Source organism: Larimichthys crocea, chromosome XII (assembly GCF_000972845.2).
Source record: "Larimichthys crocea isolate SSNF chromosome XII, L_crocea_2.0, whole genome shotgun sequence".
In the NCBI taxonomy this organism is placed as follows: domain Eukaryota; kingdom Metazoa; phylum Chordata; class Actinopteri; family Sciaenidae; genus Larimichthys; species Larimichthys crocea.
The window spans coordinates 17,524,907-17,546,403 of NC_040022.1; the positions used below are offsets into that span (position 1 = coordinate 17,524,907).

At 39.4% G+C, this 21,497-nt stretch overlaps 2 protein-coding genes across 4 annotated transcripts; one reads left to right on the forward strand and one right to left on the reverse strand.

Annotated features, from left to right (window-relative positions):
* Nucleotides 1-422: 422 nt before the first annotated feature.
* On the forward strand, nucleotides 423-13,485 carry zgc:154006 (occludin). Of its 2 annotated transcripts, none has more exons than XM_027285617.1 (9): nucleotides 423-545; nucleotides 2,699-3,275; nucleotides 4,100-4,303; nucleotides 4,383-4,556; nucleotides 7,866-8,020; nucleotides 10,919-11,179; nucleotides 12,025-12,196; nucleotides 12,468-12,509; nucleotides 13,035-13,485. In XM_027285617.1, the coding sequence occupies exons 2-9, from the start codon at nucleotides 2,727-2,729 to the stop codon at nucleotides 13,134-13,136; spliced, it is 1,659 nt and encodes a 552-aa protein (XP_027141418.1). In that variant the 5' UTR covers nucleotides 423-545; nucleotides 2,699-2,726; the 3' UTR covers nucleotides 13,137-13,485. The 2 variants fall into 2 exon arrangements, with proteins under 2 accessions (XP_027141418.1, XP_027141419.1); XM_027285618.1 differs by having other exon boundaries at nucleotides 4,383-4,544.
* Nucleotides 13,486-13,895: 410 nt separating this feature from the next.
* On the reverse strand, nucleotides 13,896-21,374 carry nr2f6a (nuclear receptor subfamily 2, group F, member 6a). 2 transcript variants are annotated; one of them, XM_010733371.3, is made up of 5 exons: nucleotides 20,963-21,374; nucleotides 19,347-19,441; nucleotides 17,487-17,815; nucleotides 17,092-17,338; nucleotides 13,896-16,235 (listed from the first exon to the last, which is right to left on the reverse strand). In XM_010733371.3, the coding sequence occupies exons 1-5, from the start codon at nucleotides 21,229-21,231 to the stop codon at nucleotides 15,961-15,963; spliced, it is 1,215 nt and encodes a 404-aa protein (XP_010731673.1). In that variant the 5' UTR covers nucleotides 21,232-21,374; the 3' UTR covers nucleotides 13,896-15,960. The 2 variants fall into 2 exon arrangements, with proteins under 2 accessions (XP_010731673.1, XP_010731672.1); XM_010733370.3 differs by having other exon boundaries at nucleotides 17,487-17,818.
* Nucleotides 21,375-21,497: the final 123 nt, after the last annotated feature.

Below are 21,497 nucleotides of genomic sequence, written 5' to 3' on the forward strand. Positions count from 1 at the left end.
TATTAGAAAAAATGACACCGTAAAATTCTGGCAATCACAACTGCCAGTTTTTTTGTTTGTTGTACAGTGTATGCTGGCATTTGCTTCACTGTATGACCACCTACATTATGGAACTATAATTATAATGAACAATGAAAATATTAATTAGCCATCATTTACAGTAAACATCTTGTTATAATATAATATAATGTTATGGTTCATTCATAAACTTGAATTAGTTCCAGTGTGTTGGATGAGGTGGACAGTATTTACTTCATATGCATCTTTAATGTTTAATGTGGACGTCCGTCCATCAGAGAGCACGTCAGGTCGTCAGGTGAGCCGGACTGTTCACCTGCCGAGGCTCTGTGTGAGTCAAGCAGCTCCGTAGGTTTCATTTACGGTGTGTTATGTTGAGAAAAAAGTGTCTATAATGGGAAATGACGCCGTTTACGACCGTCAGTGAGGTATAAAGCGGACACTGCCTGTGCTGTAAGGAGGAGGAGGAAGAGACTCACATGGATGGACGGGTGCAAAGTTTGACGAACGTTTTCTCAAGTGTGTGGGTAAGTAGTAAACTCCTAATGGATCATATGCACTGTATTTAAAATCAATACTTTGTATCATAATTGATCAATTATCTGAATTGTTGAATGGTTAAAGAGGACGTTGTTGGACGTTGTTGGTATCATCATGGATAATGGACTTTAAAGCATTTGGTACTGAGATCAGTGATCAAGTGGTCGGATCTTACTTGAAATAGAAAGTGGGCAGACGCTTTTATTTGTTTGTTTTCATGTTTAACCATGGATGTGTCTAGTTCAGATGTTGGTTCTTAATCAACTTGTTTTGTTGATGATTTTCTTACTTTTCTGAGAGTAATTTTAAAAATTAAATATACAGCTGTTGATAAAATATTTTTTTTACCACGCCTGACTGGGCTCATTTTGTAGCTTCCTTTTTTCTCCCAGTGGGCTGACACACAGGTAACACACAGTACAAACAGCCCAGAGAAAGGACAGGTCTGTGGTTCTCCCCCTGCAGTAAACACCCCGCATGGCTGCCCCTGCTCGCCTCTTATCTGCTGTCTGTCTGAATTATTGAAGTCTGTTGGGTTGAGTTCCTCTGGAGCGACACTGGAGAGAGGGTTCAGGGGATGAAGTGAGGTGAATGAAGGGCGGATAGGTGCACGATGTGCAGCAGAAGGTGCCTAAAACAAAAACTTGCTTATATTAAAATGAACAAAAGTGCTGACAGGATGAAGGACGGGCATTTTATGTTTTATATTCACATTTCAAGAGTCAGTTTACTCAAAGAGGCATCACTCCAGGACATTCAGACCACACAAGATTAGAAGGGTCCACCTTCAAAGCTGGTGTTATGCATTGTCTTGCAGTGGTTAATGCAACAACACAAGACATAGCAGCCAGCTAATATTACTTATTAGTCCAAGCCAGCTAATATTACTTATTAGTCCAACAGCAAGAAGCCCAGCTTGGCATCTGTCTTTCATGAAGCTCTCACCAGTGACTAAAAGTCAGTACCAGATTGTTACTCTTGCAGCCTCAGTGACTCCAAATCACCTGTGGTACAAACACTAACACTCCCCCGATGCTCTGAGCTCACAGTCTAGGCAAACATTAGCCAAACAGCAGCTATAATAGATAGATAGATAGATAGATAGATAGATAGATAGATAGATAGATAGATAGATAGATAGATAGATAGAGACAGATAGATACGTCATTGATCCTGAAGGAAATTCAAGCATCTACATTGAACATACATTAGAGTTAACTTATAACACAGTAACCATACGCTGAAATTTACCTGATATAAATATAAATTTAAATGTGTACAGAGAAATCAAAAATGTGCAGGAGTTAAAACTCTGAAATTTAAAAAAATGTGCAGAGGAATTAAACATTTGCATAGAAAATAAATATATATCTGTGTTAAGTTAACCCGTGCTAAACGTCTATACAAAAACTATATAAAAAATAGAAAGTAACTAGAAATAAACATGTTTTATACAAATATAAAGTATATAAAAAATATAAAGTGACCGTAGGAGTAGGAATGTTTTTTACAAATACGAGAAAGAACTACAAATGGGGAGGACTGTGTGCAATTAAATTAGGCTGTAAACAAATGAATGAAATGTATGAATGAATGAAAGTCACAGTCACCACATGTAGCAGAGATAGTCAGACATGGCAATGACAGTGGGTCCAGGAAGTAGTGCAGAGAGATTTGTCCAATGTCTATTGGGCCTTCTGCCATGACTGAGAGCTGTTGTACAGTCTGATGGCCAGGGGGACGAAAGAGGTCTTAGGTCTGTTGGTGGAGCAGGATTCAGACAGCAGTCTGCCACCGAACACACTCCTCTGCCTAATTTGCAGTAGTTTACTTTACTGTGCATCAGGAAAAGATGCAGAGCACCCGGTGGACATAAAATATGATCCAGTTTCACCAAAATCAGTGAAATAGTTGCCAGTGCCGTAAAACATTACATACTTCTCATGGGTGATCATGTACCCGGAGCACAAAGTTACATAGTGCTGAAAAAGGCGTACAGGACACAGAGTGGGACTGACAGAGACACCATTCACCTGATTGAAGTTAACGTAGCATAAAAATGATTTTAAATCTGTTATTTTATGGTAGAAAAGTTACGCAATGGGACTTTGAATTAACATTTTTTCCCTTCCTCTCCCAGGTGAAATTGCAGTAAAATCCTCCCAACCATGTATGAGCCTCGCTACTATGATAGCCCTCCGGTGTACAGCCCGCCTTACAGCACCACCTCCCAAGGCCTTTACCCCCAAAGGAGTGTTCACACACCCCAGAGCCAGTATGTCCCTTACACCTATAATGTTCCTCCAGCCTCCTACTACATGGAGGAGAAGCCTCAACACTTCTATCGCTGGTTTTCTCCTCCTGGTTTTGTCAAAACCTTCAAAGGAGCTACAGTACTCATGTGTTTCCTCATCTTCGCCTTCGTGGCTTCAACCTTGGTATGGGACATGAATGGATTTGGGTACGGGGGCTACGCTGTTGGAGCTGGAGGAGGTGTTGCAGGGACGGAGTTGGGATATTATGGAGGCAGCTATGGCTACGGTAGCTCCTACATGACACCACAGTCAGCCAAGGCGGCTATGATTTCAATGGCGTCTATTAACTTCTTGGTTTCACTGGGGTTCCTGGTGGGGAGTTTCTCACGGTCACGGATCATGCGTGGATGCAGGTTCTACCTCACTGTGTTCATTTGTGATATCATCTTAGCTGTCCTTCAGGTGAGTTTAACCAAATATAAATTGTGTCAATCAATGAACAATTTCAGCTGCCATGACAGCTTTAAACATCACACACAGAACAACATGTTGTAGAGAGGTGGAGGTGGAAAAAGTAGCTGTGATGGTGCAGTAAGAGGAAAAGTAGGATGAATTAGAAAAGTTGCACTCCTTACTCAAAACATGTTGTATTCTGCTCCACTGAGTTCCATCTTTGCCGCCTCTATGGCATCTATCTGTTCAGCGGTATAATTTATTTAATTTTGTGTGATTGTCCAAAATGTTTGGTGTACAGTGGGTTTTTTAGCGTTTTATGCAGACAGCTGTTTGGAAGTTATGTTTATTTTATTTTTATTTGACCTTTATTGAGACTAGATAAGTTAGTTTAAAACCAATTCTCATTTACAGTGATGACCTGACCATGTGGCAGCAACAGGAGGCAAGTCGATAGTAAAAAAAAAAAAAAATCAAACAATGACAATAAAGATGAATAAAGAGCTCCATAGAGCTCAGGGTAAGATTATAGTATCTTCATTACTACAAATGACCCCTTTCATATTAACTTAGTTATTTGATACATTGTTTATAAAAACATATTGATTAGTGCAGCATTAAGCTTGAACTCTGACTATCCACGACAGTATCCTGTTTCAAAAAGAAATACATCACATTGTAACAAGTATTGATACCATGGGACATGTAGAGATCAGACACGATACTAATCTACTAACCTTGAAGAAAGATGTTGAAACTATACTACAGTACTATATTATATTTTTCAATAATAATTCTGTTGTGATTCAACATGCCTCTTCTTTGGGTTCAAGGGCATCATCGACATCATCTTTGTGATCGGGGTGAATCCGATGTCTCAGAGCTCACAGAGCATGCTCTACAACCCCATGCTGATGATGTGCCAGAACATTCAGGGTAGTCCCAGTTTCAGCGGCAGCGCAGGGGCCGGTTTTCCAGGCGGGTTCCCCATGTACAATCAATACCTGCACCATTACTGCTACATGGACCCAGAGGAGGTTAGTAGGATTACTCTATTTTATTCTCTTCTATTCGATTTTTCTTCATTCTGATCTATAATTTATTCTCTCTCCTCAGGCTGTTGCGTTAGTGTTGGGTCTGATGGTGGTGTTGGTTCTGTCCCTGTCTGCTTACTACGCCTACAAGACCCGCAGCAAGATTTGGCGCCACGGCAAAGCCAACATCTACTGGGATGAGCCGCTGGTCAGGCCGTCAGAGGGGCAGGATGTGCAGGACTGGGTGAGAAGTGAAGTGTGTTTTATTTATTTATTTCTTCATTATATTTGAACAGAGATTGAATGAGGTTTGTGTTTGTGTAAATGAGTGAGTGTATATTAGTTACAGTAAGTCTACAAAAGATGTGGTTTATGTTTATTTTCTCTTTCCTTCCAGTCAGATATAGAAACAAAAGCCAGACTGACTTCACTGCTTACAATCTCATATTTGCTCTATTCAGTTCATGAGCATGTATAAAGGTCATGGCCGACATATATACTGTGTTAAGTTTCACATGTCTTCCCAGTGACCAGCAGGTTTCACAAACACACATTACTCGCTGCTGTTGACTCAGAGAACGCTGCTGTTTATCTTCGGCACACCCAGGTTTCACTCTGACTGATCATTAACCAGACTGGTGATAAAAGCTATACAGCAACCATATAAAAATAGCTGAGAAGCAACATTATAGGATTTCTTGTGAAAGGAAACACACGTTTAGAGTAATTTACCTGATGGTTGGTTTCACATTTCAGGTTGTTTGAACAGGTATTAACGCACACACTTTTCCTTCACACAGTCATGATCACATAAGGATCGACTGACTCATTTTAAACCAGGCAAAGAAAGCTGTAAATAATTTCACTGTGTGAAATGATCACTCTTGAACAGCCACTATACTATAGGAGATTAAAATTAACAAAAAAAATAAAACCATACACAACAAACAACAACAACTTTGTCTGACACATTCTTATACTGTACAAAGAAACGATTTTTAAATACAGCACATCTATATGTTCACTTTCCCCCCATGTGATCATGATGTGAGTTAGTTACGCTATTGTTTATGTGCTGAAGCTCTTTTTTTGTTTGTTTTTATGAGCGACCCCTGGTGGACGTGAATTTTCTCGGCAGAAAAATGACTGCTTTGGTAGTTTTTTCAAACTACATTGTGCTCAGTAAAGAAGGTATAAGTTCTGTGATGTTTAATGGAAATGTGAGTACAAAGTGTCCAACTTTGTCTCCATTATGCTGCTGGCCAATTCCAGTCACTTGAGGCCCAGTGGATCTCAACTTTTTTGGCTTGCGATCCCTCAAAATAAAGTAGCGTCTATGTGTAACCCCTCAGTGGCTTTATTGAGGAGTTGTGAATAGTTCATTCAGTGGGTGATATTCCTTCTTTTGGAGGCCTGAAGAGGTAAATGTATCCAATAAAAAATCTGATTTTCTGTTTTTCAAATTAGACCCACAGGTTTACAGTCCCGGGCCATCAGTACTCCAGCATTTAACAAGTTCTGTAGAGCCCAATGAAAACTGTGCTGTTTATACTTCACAGCGGTCGCCTCATGTGGCATTTAGCAGTGATTAATCTGCTTGAGTAGCAGTGTACTATGAATGTATCATGTCCACTATGACTCATTTTGGAAAAGGAAGAAACATATTTAATCAGTTTATTCAGCGAGGCCTTGGCCTACATACTGCCTATCACTGCAAAGGGTGTAGCGAGTCGCTTCATCGAGATGCAGGCCCTATTCTGGGGCACTCTTGTATTGCAGTGAAGATGTTTGCCTTGCAGGGAGGCATATATAATGTATGTGGCATGTATAATGTATAAAAAGGGTTGAGTTGCCTCAGCGTTGCTGTGTGAATCCCTACAGAGCGTGATGGCGCTAAATGATTCAGTATGCGAAGGGACTGCTACACACTCCTGCAGATTAGACTCCTGGCAAAGAAGTCATTTCCTTGTGTTTTGTGCTACATTTTTATTTAACAGAATGGAAAAGGAGAGATAATTGAGAGAAAATAATTTAGGATAACTAGATTAAAGCAAACACTGCATAATGTTTGAAAATTGTGTGTTTTATTTATCTATATATATACTATATTATATTTATCTATATATCTTCAATAGGACCGGCAATTATCAACTCAAATCGAAACTAAGACGATAAACACAATGTGGTGAGGCATCAAGAATATCTAAAGATGGAGTATGCAAAAACAAAGAAATTAAGAAAGTATTCAATCAAGTAATTTTATTAATCTTTTAATAGAATGACGAAATGACAATCAAGTAATTTTATTAATCTTTTAATAGAATGACGAAATGATACCTGATTCTAGAGATTCTTTTATTTATTGCATTTTCACTGTGAAATCAGAAACTTTCATGTATTCATGTTTTTTAACAATTAGTGGATTTATGAATTAGTTCATTGACTGAATATTAATCAACAACTATTTAAATCAGCATTTTCTAACAATCAGCAGTTTCTCTATATCATATAATTACATCATTTAGAGGGCTTCTAGATTTCCTTGTCTGAGTTTTTTGGGTTTGAGCTTCAGCAGAAAGTGTTAGTTTCACAAATTCTGACCGGACTGAGCAACACAGGAATTAAAAACACTCGAATTTCACAAAGCAGTGGCTGTCACAGCACCTTTCTGCTGCAGCAGATCAGATTCCCTGCAGCTTTCTGAGAGTTTTATTTTTCACATAGAGGACCATCCTCCGACTCCACATTCATGAGATCTATTTCACAGGCTGCTTTTTCCAGACATTCACATCAGCTCACTCGATCCTCATCCTGTGCAACTACACTGTGATCCAGAAATAGGCCAAAGACTAGAAGTCATTAATTATGTATCATACAGTACAACAGTGGATTATAAAAGACATAATGCAGTTTCAGTTTGGTATCATTTGAGAATGATTTCTATTGACCATGCATTTTGTTTGGAATTTTATCCCAGTTTCTGTGGCTGTAAATGGTTGTGACATCGCTGTGTTGTACTGTACGTGTAAAAATGTTCTGTTTGATAAGCGCATTGTGCTGTTTTTGATCTGCTGCCTGTTTTTACCTGATACTTCAGAAAGGAAGAGCAGAACTGTTTGTTCCATTGATTTCACTCCTGTCTTGACCTTTCTCTGTGTGCTCATGATGACACACACACACACGCTTCTCCACTGGTATCATGAAAGAAAATTGTTTTTTGTGTGTTTCCTCCCAATGAATTGATTCTGATAGATGTTGAAAGAGAAGATTTGAGGTGAGACACTGATCATTCTGCAAGAGAAAGGACTTCGATGTTAGAGTTTCTTCTTTTTACTGCTGTGTGTCGTGCAGTGTAGAGAACTCTCCAATTCTGTAGCTATGTGACAGATTTTGTGCAGAAAAAGTTCATTCTTTAGAGCATAAAAAAAAGTTCTTCCTGAGGACCCTATCATATGTATCATGATGCTAAATATGGCTTTTAGAATCAAATTATATGCCCTGTGGTGGAACAAACCTCGACATTAGATTAAGCTATTTTGAGTCCAGTCTTGTGATATTATCTTAGGTGAACCATGTTGGAGACGTACGCAGCACCCAGCAGGCACCCACTGTTGTTGTATCAGAGAGAGCAGCACCTGACCTGAGGGTGGAGAATAGTGTGGTCTCCTATGGCAACGGGACCGTCAGCATCCACAGTGAGGGAAATTATAAAAGCAACAGGTGAGTGATGGTCACAGCTGATGAAATGCACACATCTTATTTCCTGTGAGGATTCTGATCGATGCTCTCCAGACAACAATTAAATGATAACAAAAAGACATATACATCCACCTACACACATTTTTCAGTGCAGATCATATAAATTATGATGAGGTTTTTTGATTTTGTTCTAAAAGCTAGTGAAACAAATATATGGAGATCTTCTGTTTTACAGAAAGTGAAGCAATGGACTAAAAACCAAATTACTGAGAGTTCTGGTCAGTATCTGTAACAGTCTGGTCTGATTAGATTGATTACATTATTTCAGTGATGGTAAACAGTATTTTCAATTTCAAGGAAATTTTATGCATATGTTGCTTCTTCTGTTATGACTGATCGTGTTTGTTTGGCTGCTTAGAAATATCTAAAAATTGCACATAACAGAGCAGCCAGATTAGTTCTTCATAGATCTTCCTGTGCTAATGAGATAGATAAATATTCTTGTCTGTTATTGTTATGTTATTCATGCAAAATATTATTTGTAGACATTGAAAAAGTACACAGGTTTTGTCTCAAGTATTATACACATCAAATAAGCACTGGTCATCTGGTTGTTTCAGTAATTATAATAAAAATAAAAACTTCTTTTATACATTACAGCACTTTTCCAGACAAAGTTACAAAGTGCTTTACATGGTTGGACCAGGATTAAAACATTTTAGGCCTGCAATGAGAAACATAACCTAACATAATAGAAAACATAAAAAACAGATAAGGCCTGTTGGAAATAAAATGTTACTGTTAGTGTTTCATTGTGGTTGTTTTCATTCATCGGCTTATTTCAAATAAAGGCTGAAAGAAAAAAAATTCATGACTAATTAAGGACCAATCAAAGTTTAGAAGAAAAGCCAAACAGCTGCCTTTTGTCCTAGCACCTAGGAGTAGGGTAATATGTAGACTTACTACTGAATACAATGAAGTACAATAATCTGAGATGAAATAGAAGCATGGATGACCTTCTCAAGTTCAGGCCGAGAGAGAAAAGACCTGAGTTTTGCTCCTTGACTGATAGAAACATATGTAACAACATATAACTTATTTTTTAAATGAAAGGTCACTGTCAAATATTATACCAATGTCTCTGACTGCAGTCGACAGGGAACCAAGATGTTTTTGTAAAAAGGGGATGGACTCCAAAAAGAATAATTTCATTCGATTTTGTTTTCATTAAGCAGGTTTTGAACATCCAGCACTTTCTGGCAGCCAACATAATCACTGAAAATATTGCACCTCACTGGGACTTTCACGTGTCATCCACATAACAATGGTATTGAATTCTGTATTTATGTATATGTCCCAGTGACAGCATGTAACAACAGGGGGCCAAGGATGGAGCCTAGGGGAACACCACAGGTCAGAGGGTCCACAGAAGAGGAGGCATCAGTGACCACGGCCAAAAAAAATTCGGCTTGATAAATAATATTTGAACCAATCTGCCAAGTCACTAAAACAAATAATTATGAATCTCACAAAGATGGCATTGTGATCATTGCTATTGCTATTTTGGAACCATTATGATTGTTTATATTTTATTTTTTGTGTATTTGCAACTATCTTTTGTTTCCATAGGCTACTATTGTTTCATTTCATTTATTTTTTTGTTTTTTTTGTTTTGCCTTTTCATGTTTTATAAATTGTTTTTATTGTAATTGTTTTTGTGTGGACCCCAGGAAGACTAGCTGACTTTGTGGAAGCTAAAGGGGATCCAAATAAAGAATGGGCTTGGAAGATTTTGTTAAGATCAATGAAATCAACTCAACACAGCCACTTTAAAAAATATTCTCTTTTTAACATACAGTTAATGGAATAAAATGGCTTGTAAGCAAAATTGTAGTTGGTGTTGATGGTACAACAGAAAAAATCAGATTTTTAGCCATGTTAGTTGCATGGCACTGTGGATGGTATTGCCAATCTGTTGCTTGGTTGGTGAGCCACTTTGGTCCAGACTGAAATATCTCAACACCTACTGGATGATCCACTAACTTGGCTGGTTTTGAATAAAATGTTTTAACAACTATTGGATAGATTGCAATGAAATTTAGTTCAGACCAGGATGTAAAAACTTACTCTGTTTTATGACCAAATAGCTGCAATAGCTTTGCATTTTGATTGAATACTTCCAGGTAATTTCTTATTTCTGTTGCTGCCATGATACAACAAACAAGCTATAATTTTTTGGTGAAAATAATACACATGTAGCATCAACAAAATTATCACCTTAAATTCAGTAAAACACTTCTTGATTTCATGTTATTAGCTTTATATACTGTAGCGTAAAGCTTGATATTTTGAGAAGATAATGAAGCATGTTGCTTTACTCTTACTTGATACTTGAATATCATTTCAGGCTCTTGTGGCCCAAAAGTGCAAAACACCAAATACTTGATACAGTTAGAGGTCCAGACCAGAATATAGCAAAGCAACATGACACTTCCACCACCACTGTTTGCAACAAATAGGTGATACCAGAGTCATCAAACATGCTTTTCCTGAGTTTGCAGCTTAATCTCTAAAAAATCCAATATAAACTAGACTCACTCAGTAGAGTGTAGATCTCCACCAGGTGTGATCACTACCGGCTGATTAAGAGGAGTGAAGAGTCAGCAGTTAAAGCAGTCAGAAAAACAAGTTTGCCAAAAATTGTGAATCAACCATTAGAGGTCTTTGAGCATACAGTCATAAATGTGCACGGAAATTATGAGCAGTATGTGACATTACCTGGAAACTGATACACACACTTGTACACACATACATGACCAAACACATGATCCCTTCCAGGCTTACATCTGACTGAGATAATAAATGTGTCTGTGGACGTTCAAGCACAAATGTAATACTTGTGTCTTGCTTTTTCCATAGTTTGTCTGCTGCAAACAGCAATCGTCGGGGTGCAGAGCCTTTGTACCAGAACAGCAAGGTCACTGTTTGCACCAGCAGCTCCTCAGATGAGAATGACAGCATCAGGAAACCTCTACCTTATCATACAAAGAGGGAACAGAGGAAAGACAGAGAGCCCAGGCCTGCTGCTCAGGAGGTGTTGGAGTCCCAGTATGAAACTGGTTACACCACTGGAGACACTGGCAATGAGCTGGACCAGGACCACACAGCTTACCTTTACAGGTGTGCCATTACTCTGCTTTAAGTATACATAATATTGTATATTATATTATCAGTTTGTTATCTGAGAGATTAGGCAAGGCAAGTTTATTTATATGACACATTTCCTACAAAGGAGCAGTAAAAAGTGTTTCTCCTTAATTCATCAGAGAGAAAAACGGGAGATAAAACCTAAAGCATTCAAACTTGAAAGGGTATGAGCTGTTTTATAATTTAAAAAATAGTGAAAATTCAAGTGGAAAGAAATTTCAAAATGCTGTGTAATGTTAAAAATAAATTACGATGATACTACAAAGTTTAGTTACTGTAAACCAACTCAAAGACTTTTATTTCAGTTTCACTGAGGAGTTGTATTGTCTCTGTATTGCTTCAGATGCTTTTCCTCCATTTAAAATAACATAATATTATTTATATTTATTTATTTAGAATATATATTATATTAGATATCGCTAAAAGAATTAAAGATTTTGAATACCAATATAATTTCAGCAGTGAGCAGCCTGAAGCAAGAAAAAAAAAAGTTTTTAAAAATCTCTTGGTTGCACCCAAATTAACATACGAAAGACCAATCTGAGAGGAAGCCTTTATTTCCTTCTGGCTTTACTTTTTCTAATTAATCACAGCATTAATGGAGGTAAAGTGCTCTGCCCTCAACCAGACAGTATTAATTTTATTTCAGAATGCTGTAATACCACTAAGAGTGGCCAGCATCAATAATGTCTTTAAGGCAGGTTGGCCAACTGTTAAAATGATTTTAATCTAATGCTGCTAAAAAGCACATTTTTGCTTTTTTGAATAGTTTTAATTTAATAATCATTTCATGTCTTCATGTTAATATCCCACTTTAGGCTGTACCCCGAGATCATTTCAGACGAGCAGCGCCGGCAGTACAAGAAGGAGTTTGACTCTGATCTGGCCCGCTATAAGAGCCTCTGTGCTGAAATGGATGAAATCAGTGACCAGATGCACAAGCTGAGCCGAGAACTGGACGCATTGGACGAGGGCTCCATGAAGTACCAGGTAGAGAAATAAATAGCAGTGGAAAAATCTGGGGGGGCAGACAGCCAGGAGAATATACAGTCATAGCTGTGCCTTTTAATTAAATCTAACTGCTTAGTTCATCCTCAGCGTGAGTCGATCGCACTGCCAAAGACACAGCGGTGGAGATGATTCAAGCTAGATTTAACTTTTGTGCAGCAATTTCAGAATTGACTAATATTGGTTATATATATATTCTATATATATTATTCAGTAAGTTGTTCAGTAAGAGAATCTTTATTCCCATTTTCAGGGTGTGGCAGATGAGTATAATCGTCTCAAAGACCTGAAAAAGGTGAGTGGAAGTTTGTGTAGTGTGTGTTTGTGTTGTAATGTGAAATTAATTCTGGGAGATACACTTATTCACTTATTTGCTAAGAGTTGAATGAGATGATTGATGCCACTCTCATGTCTGTAAGTTTTTTTGCCAGGTGCAATGACTTAAATCACACCAGATCTCAACCACACCAGATTTAAATCACCACTTACATGGAAAGTAAAATCTAACAGAAGAAATATGTTGTTGTTTTTTTGTACAGACTAAAAAAAGCTTTAGCAAGGCTGGCAGGTTTTTGGACAGAGCCAAGTCTTTATGCTAAGCTGAGCTAGTTCTGCAGTCCAATATCTGAAAATTGTCTTCTGATGAAACAATAACTTTTGTGTATTTCATAATGATGAATGAATGAAATTATGCTTCATATGGAAATTTGGTACACAGTCAGATTTGCAAAACGTGTCCCACATTATCGTAATCCAGAGCTGTATTGCTACTACTGCTGAGAAACAACTGATGATGTCAGTTCATTTCTTTTTCTTCCAGACGCCAGATTATCAAGCAAAGAAGAAACAGTGCAAAGAACTTCGGCAAAAGCTTTTCCACATCAAACGTCTGGTGAAAATCTATGACCAAGGTCTTTGTTAGTGAGTTTTAATCTGTCCAAACATCTGAGGATGGACACTGAACAATAATTTATCCTAATTTTCTCTTCAGTTCTACTGCTACAGTTCAGCCCATACCAACATGGCCCTCATTTTGTCACTGAACCCCGGCTGTCTTTGACACTAATGTTTACAACTTCTGTCTGATTTTTGCAGCTGTCAGAATAGATTACTGTCGAGATACAGCTAGACTTTTCTCTGTGTGGTTGTGATATAAACAGCTTGACTACATTACTACTAATAGTTCAATTTATTGGGGCGGCGTTCAAGCCCGGTTGGTGGAGCAGCCGCCCCATGTGTGAAGGCTCAGTCCTTGCTGCGGAAGCCCAGGGTTCGAATCCGACCTGTGGCTCTTTCCGCTCTTCAGCTGTCTCTGTCAAAATGGAGCTTGAAAAGGCCAAAAAAAATCAACTTTAAAAAAATAGTTTAATTTGTTGCACCTTGTGTTAGATTTTACTACATTTCAACAGCGATTTGAATTTTATGTTTGGTTGTTAGAATGCTGCAGTGTGGGAACTAACTTTTTTATACAGAGATAATATCATGACCAGAGATTCCCACACAAAAGTTGAATATTATTTAAATAAATGAAATAAATAAAACACATTTTGTCAAATGAATTCACTTTCATTAATACACTTTATGGTACATGTTGCAGTGTTTATTTGGCATTCTTCATACAGATGTAATTACAACACTTTTTCAAGTAGTTTGAAAAAGCAAAAACAAAAGACACATCATCATCTTTTGATTCTTTTAATAACGTTGCCATACACAGGAAATTTTAAAAACTCAGTAACACAAAGATAAGAAAACATTAATAGTATATTTATCCTTTTTTTCATCAATGACATGATCGTGTGAGTTTGTTGCCGAAAAGAAGAATATCCAAACAACTTTCAAAAGGCCCAGTGGGAGATCAAGAAGCAGAGTTACATCCTTTCACCTGTTTATTCGTCAGTAAATGCTGAAATATGTATAATGTTTAGAGTTGATTTCATTCTTTCCTTTCAAATATATCACCTGTGATTTTGTAAACTCGCCTCTTGAAATACCCGTTTGAGGTAAATCCTGGTGGACCAGCAAATCCTGGCCCATCTTCTTTTAACTCGTCACAGATAGTGTGATGTTTTGGCATTGAATATCCTCCAAGTGCAGTTTTTCCACCAGATTTTCATCCATTACAGTATCGTCTCACATCATTCACAACAGTACAGACTGACATAGAAGCCTAGAGATGAGAACGTGAACATCTCTATGTCATATCATCAGTAATGGCATGAAGGTAAGCTTCTTTTTTGACATCTGAACAGATGACAGAGGTATTTTCATGTAAATACATATAGAAAAAAACATTTAGGAGCTAACAGTGAAAGCAATACTTTAATGTTTAAAGTAACCTTGAAATACATAATGTAAAAGAATAAAACAGTCTCAACTTAGTAGAGATTCAAAACAACATTTGAACATGCAAAAAGACGAAGTTGGCCTCAATATATATACAGTTCAATACATCTTCGAGGGATCATCACTCTCAGAAACAGCAATGATTGACCAACTATGTTTATTGAGCTAATTCTTAACGTCTTGAATTGTTTGTTTTACTAGAACCCGAGTTGATGTCTGCCTGCCGTTCCTCAATAAAAAAAAGAAATCTCGATCCAAACTATGCTTAATAGATGAGTTCACCATATTCAGTCAGTCAAAACTCATATTCAAAACACAAGTGAAAATCACTTTGGGGATCTGTTTTAAAAAGATACAAGACAAATGTTTGTGACTCCTTTCAGATTTCATAGATGTCCCAAATTCATACTGAATAACAAGGCAGTTGTCAAAAAGAAGGCGGTTTCTGGTGAAGAACATTTACAGAGGTTTGTGTTTAGGAAATATCAGACTAAAGCATTCTGATGTCTAGTGAGGTATTAGTCCATTCTCATGAAACTTTTTTTTTTGTATCTTCTTCAACTACAGTAACAGTGAGCCCTGTGAATGAATGTAAATACACTGTTCACTTGATGGCCAGGCAGTCACAAGAGTCCATTCATCCTTTTCTCTCTGCTTCATGTGTTCTAATTATTATATTTAAAACCATCTCTGAGGATGATATGATAAACTTTGGTGATTTTTCCTTGGTTTTATTTTTCTTTCTGTTCCATGTGATCACTTCATTGGCTTCTTGCTCAGTGTTGGGCAAAGAGAGTCCTTTCTGTGTCTTATGTTCAGTTCACCACAGTTTCCTGATGCTTCAGATTGTTCAATTAAATCCATTATCATCATGATGCTGCATTGTAATGTTATCAGTTGTGTGGATAAAGAGGTCACTGTCTTACAAACGGTGAGCCATGGAAAGTGAGCCCAGTGTGGGAAAAAGTGTTCCTCTCACTCTCATTGGCGGGACAGTTTTGTCCTCTAGATGTATTTATAGCAGGGTGCTGCTGCCCTCTACATGAAACTGCAGCGTCTTTTGTCACTATGGCATGTGGGTGGTGACATGACTGGCTGTGGTGGCCATATCGGAGCCCAGCATGAGGAACGGGTCTCTGGCCTGAGACCTGGCACCAGAATGAGTGGGCTGGCAACAAGACAGATTCATCCTGGCACTGGCTCCTCTCTTCTCTGGAGGCCCGCAAGGAGACAGAGGGCTCGTTTCATGACGGGGAATAGAGCGGTTACAGTACAGTACATATGACGGCCAGCTGGCACTGCAGTTTCATAACCACACAGATGGATAGTGATGAGTCAGGAGGTTTCCTGTGGGTCCTTGTCGTCACTGATACCAGACGGAGACCTCGTCCTTCAAGGGGCTACTGTCCTGGGACATACGGCCAGCTGATTGAGCTTCCGGAGAGCTGCATGTCACGGATCAGTGTCTCGATGGGTGTCTTTCCTACCAGGCGCATAAAAAAGAGCTGCGAGATGAGGCTGGCGGGAACTGCGCGCAGGGCGGGGAGGCGCAGGAGCAGGCGTCCGAAGCGCTGGGGCTGACTCGGGTACTGCATCCTCTCGTACTCTGTCAGAGCCACCTGAGCTTTCTCCTGCAGAGACTCCACATGGACTGGGTCTGTTAGACCACAGGCATCTAAGAGGGAGGGAGGGAGGAAGGAGGCAGTTACTTAATAGTGTGGGCAGGTTACATAAAGAGTCGTGATGAGCTGAGAGGAAGGTTGAAATCCTGGCAGATAATGTAATAAAAAGCCACCGAGGGGAACACCTACAAATATAAAGCTTAATCATGTATTGTACAGTATGAGAAGAGCATATCATTTAAACCTATAAACCCACAACACAGCTTAGCAGAATATAGTCTCTGGTTAGTTTAGTGAGTAAGATCTGAATGCTTTTAGAAGAGGCATTCCGAGTCAGCAATTTAAGGCAAGCCACTTAAAAAACTCTCAAAATGCTGCATGATGATCAGTGACACAATTATGCAGCACAAAATGCATTAATGCATTTCATTAATAAGCCAGGAGATGGTGCCATAGTAGGTATATTCACAGATTAAGATGTGACCTACCTGCAGTTCTTCAGACACGTAACACTTGCTAATATGAAGTATTTCAGTATTTTAAATGTTTTTTTCTGTCCTGTCATGTGTTCTTTTTATTTGTGTGTATTCATTTTCTTAAAAAGTCACGGTGATGCCATCAGGATTGTCTCAGACTGCAAAAACATAAGTACATTTCAGTACAATATCAGTAAGCTCACATTGAAAATGAAAAGCTGTGGAGTCTGAAAGATGTGGGTGTTACAAGGCAGGGTTGAGCTGCATTGTGGGAAATGTAGGATTCACTGTTGCTCTTCTTCTTTTAATCTGTCTCTCACAAGTTCAACAACTTAATTGCTGAACTGTGGACTTTTAAAAGTGGCTGTAGTGGTTTCGCAGCACACTGTGTTCCATTAACAGCAGATAAAGCAGAAACAGCGGCAACAATCACCTGGTGAGAACAGTGCGATGGCCTTCAGACAGCTGTACTCTGCAGAGTCCACCTGCAGCCTGGTCAGCTTGTCCACCTGATCCTGGAACACCCTCACCTGGTCCATGAAGGACACCACGCGCTCCGCAGACATGGGCGAGGAGTGGAAGCCGGCAGCGGCCAACAAGGGCGCCATGTGGAGCGGCAGAGCCGACTGGGCCGCGTTGAGGATGAACAGCTCGCTCCAGCTCAGCCTCAGCAGGGCCACCTGTGGATTTGTTAGTGTGTTAATCAGTTTGCCCTACACTGTTGTCATCCATATTTAATGTTCACTGTATTCATTGTATATTTATGTTTTGATGTAGACTATCTTCTCTGATTCTCTCTCAGACACTTTTTAAGTTTAATCTACTGACCTGGTCTGACACAGGCAGTTCAGGGAAATAAGGGATGTTTCTGGCCCACTCCACGGTGCTGAACAGTAGCCTGGCAGCCAGTTCACAGATGTTATCGATCCCCATGGCGTTATCTGGACCGGCCTGTTGGTTGTACTGGTGTCCATAACGACTGCTGGGGTATGGTTCAGCTCGCAGAAGCTGGGAAATGAGCTCTGACACCGGCTGACCTCCACCACTTCCTCCATTGTTGTTGTTGTTATAGAACTCGCCACCAAGGCCACTGGCGCCCCCTATGGGCGTGATGGAGGGGCTGAGGCTCGGTTGAGGTGGGATGCGACCGCGTTGAACTGCTGTAGTTTGGTTGGGGGACAAAGGGGAGGGTTAGGGGAGAAGAGGATGAAAAAGAAGAGAGGTGACAGAGAGGAGATGAAAGCAAGGGGAAGATAAAGAGAGGAGAAAATAGTGAAGGACAAGAAGGGGAGGTAAAGGAGGGGATTTGGAGAAGAAAACGGAGAGGAAGAAAAGTTAAAACTGAGTTCAGACAGCGGCGAATGTCAGATTATCAACGGACAGGCTTGACCCGATTAGAAAGCTATTCTTCAAGATTAAAGGAGGCATAATCGGGCCCAGACTGACTCAAGGAGAGCGTGAAAGTGAGGAGAAATATTCTTGCGCTCATCAGGCTGGATGAAGGTTATCTATGGAAGTAAAACAAAGACAGAATTTACTCCCCATAAAACTTAAAACCTCTGCGATATTAATTCTGGAGGAGAATTACAACATGCTATTGCAGTAACCTTACTATATGCCAAACTTCACACACACAGAAGATTAATTCTGCCCTCAAAAGCACCCTGTGAGACTGAGAACATCACTTCGTGGAGAGAAAGTACCATAGCCGTGACAGACGGCATTAATGCCAAAACTGAGACAGCGGGGCAGGCTGCTGAATAGAGACTCATTCATTTGGGGATATGAATCCATGTGGCGAGCATCTGTCCTGCTCAAGTGTCCTTGAGCAAGACACCGAATCAACTCCAGCCGGACACATGCTGCTCTGTAGCTGAGTCTGACCTCTGACCTCTCTATGGAGGTGGTCAAGTAGAGGGAATTTGTCTTTAGGGACCCATAATGTGTCTCATTAACATGCTTTACGATTTGTGAGCATGAGAGAAAAACAACTCAGAGACACATCAGGCTGGTTTTAAAATAACAAACCATCAAACATTAAGAGGTCAAATCTATTTTCTATGGTCGCAATGTTAAAATGTCATACACATTTGGGATTATCTGCCCTGTGTTTATTCATTATTTACTACTGTGTATCCATCAGCATGACGCTGACCGATACCTTGCTTTGGCTCTCCCACTTAAGGTGAAATCCCTGTATTGGATTCTGCATGATCGAGCCAACAAGGCAGAGGGGTTTCTGTAGCTCCAACCAGGGGCTTAAGGCTCTGGGACGCAGGTGTCTTAGCACTGTATCCCTCTCAGTCACTCTTACACAGGCACTAGATTAAGCCACTTAGTACGTGGCATTGAGCTGACACGCATGGCTAGCTTAGCCATGATAGGGCCTAGAAAGACATGTGTGGCATTTTCTCTGCACTTTGGAGCCCATGGAGCAGAAGGGGCGAAGATAATGACAAAAGGCAAATTTGACTATGATTGATTTTCTTCTTTTCTAAGAGCTGCTGTATTGAAGTAATGAAAAGGCTCCTCACTGAAGGAAATCTCAATTATTTGCATATTTTGTACCAATTCAATTTCTGTGTATTTGCAAGAACCGCACATGTATAATCACAGCGTGTTTCACAGTATTTCACATCATTTGCACAGGGATCAAAATGGATGGTGGATTTATGGATAGACAGATACCTTCTTTACGCATGCCAACACGGAAGCACTTCTTCAGTCGACAGTACTGGCACTGGTTCCTGTGGTGCTGGTCAATCTGACACTCTCTGTTTGACCTGAGGACACAAACAAATGATTAAGGGACTCTAGTTACAAAACCTTTCTTTGGCGTTTAAGCAATTTTAGGAGGAACAGCAGTAACAGTTTGCCGATTTCCTGCAGGTGTCAAACTTCAATCTTCTCTGACCTCAACAAATGGTTTTCTGATTTTAATCTTGTTTTATACAGATTACAAACGTGTAAAATGCGACAAAAGAAAAGCTGTTCAGTTAAGTCATCACCTTTTATTCACAAACATTTTAATGGATACAAAGAGCTGTTTCCATCTACAGCATGTTACCGGCACTTCCTTTTAACACATTAATATTGCAACATGAAACTAGATTTTTCATTAGACCAGGAAACATTATCATGCTTGGAAAGCAGATGGTTGCATCATTCAGTGTTATTTCAGTCACATGTCTCAGCTCCTCTTTTTTGTAATTTAGTATATTCATTTTATTCTTATTTAACTCAAGTAAAGCTGAAACTCTGAGGTGGTCAACAGAAGCCAAATACCAACATTGTCCAGTTCTAACGTCGGAAATGTGAGGAGTTTCTGCTTTTCTTTGTCATATACGATTGCAAATTGAATATGTTTGTGCATACGTATGTTTCTTTAGTTTTGGTCAAACAAAACAAGCAATGTGAAGGCGTCACCTTGGGCTCTGAGAAACTGTGAAGGACAGTTTTTCACCATTTATTGACATTTGACAGACTAAATGATTAATCAATTAACTATTATGGAACTAAAACTGTACATGATGAGTCAGCTACAGTAAAACAGATAGGTGCAAAATGACACACTGAATCTGACAGCTTATCGTTAATGACAGAAGTCCTTGTTTAACAATCTGGGCATGGATATAGATCATACAGACACATTTATTTGTGTTTCCATGTATGACATTCTTCACAAACATCACAGCAAAGTGGAGCAGATACTAACGATTGTTTTCAATATCAATTAATCAGTTGTGTGAAAGAGAATAGTGAAAAATGTCCACTGGGGTTGAAGGTCACATATTCAGATTGACTTGTTTTATCTAACCAAGACTCTTGACAACAAAACATACGCAGTGCACTAACATACAAAAAATCTCACTTGTGAAAAGGAGGAATCAGACAATGCTTTAAAATTTAGCTTGTTGATCGTTGACTAATCGATTTATTGCTTCTGTTTTACCACAGAGACACCTTTAAGTCTTTAAATCAAATGTTTGTGGTTGTGTGAATGATATATTTGACACACATCATGGCTTGTGTGACAGCCCTGCACAAATCTATTTGTATTATATATGCATTATTATATATTCAGTAACCTTTTCATTTGAATTTAATCATTTTCATGACACAATAGACATGAAAACTAAGAACAACAACTGCAGAGATAATGTTTATATTTATGACTTCTATCTTCTGCTTATTCAACAGGGACAATGGTCACTAACTTATCTAGATATAATCACATACTGACACGCAGCCATGCGTCGCTGTACCTTACGTAACCTTTTACGTTACCCACAATGCCCTCTCACCTGCATGTGTAGCTGAGGTTGCGTCTGACGCTCCTCTTGAAGAAGCTCTTGCAGCCCTCGCAGGTGAACACGCCGTAGTGTTTCCCGCTGGACTTGTCCCCGCACACCACGCAGTCCACCACGCAGGCCTTGTCGTCGTCTCCGGCCTCCATGTCGCTGCCCCCCGCCTGTGGTGAGCCGTCCTCTTCCTCCCCCCTCAGGTAGCTCTTGTCCCCTAGCCCGTTGGTGCCCCCGTTGGGATCTCCCCAGCCCCCACTCACCATGGCCATCGCTTGGTTACCGAACCCCCGCAGAAGAAAATGGGACAGGCCGCCAAAGATATCTGGTTGCTGTCAAGGTAACATAAACATGAAAAGTCCAGATTTGTGTGTTTCCCCCCTCACCTGGAGATAATCAGTCTTTTTTTTCTTTTGCTTAATTAATTATTAGTTTAATATATATATATTTCTGTAAAAAAAAAAAAAAAAAAATAGTCCTCAGGCTAAACAAGCAGATGTCAATGTGAAAAAACAGGCATTGAGGAGGAGGGTGTTTG

Coding starts and splice junctions, on each gene's coding strand:
- zgc:154006 (XM_027285617.1), top strand. CDS start 2,727: ATGTATGAGCCTCGCTACTATGATAGCCCTCCGGTGTACAGCCCGCCT. Junction 3,276..4,099: donor TCATCTTAGCTGTCCTTCAG/GTGAGTTTAACC, acceptor TTTGGGTTCAAG/GGCATCATCGACATCATCTT. Junction 12,510..13,034: donor GTCTCAAAGACCTGAAAAAG/GTGAGTGGAAGT, acceptor TTTTTCTTCCAG/ACGCCAGATTATCAAGCAAA.
- nr2f6a (XM_010733370.3), bottom strand. CDS start 21,231: ATGGCCATGGTGAGTGGGGGCTGGGGAGATCCCAACGGGGGCACCAAC. Junction 19,442..20,962: donor AACCTCAGCTACACATGCAG/GTGAGAGGGCAT, acceptor TTGTGTCCTCAG/GTCAAACAGAGAGTGTCAGA. Junction 17,339..17,486: donor AACTGCCTGTGTCAGACCAG/GTCAGTAGATTA, acceptor ACAAATCCACAG/GTGGCCCTGCTGAGGCTGAG.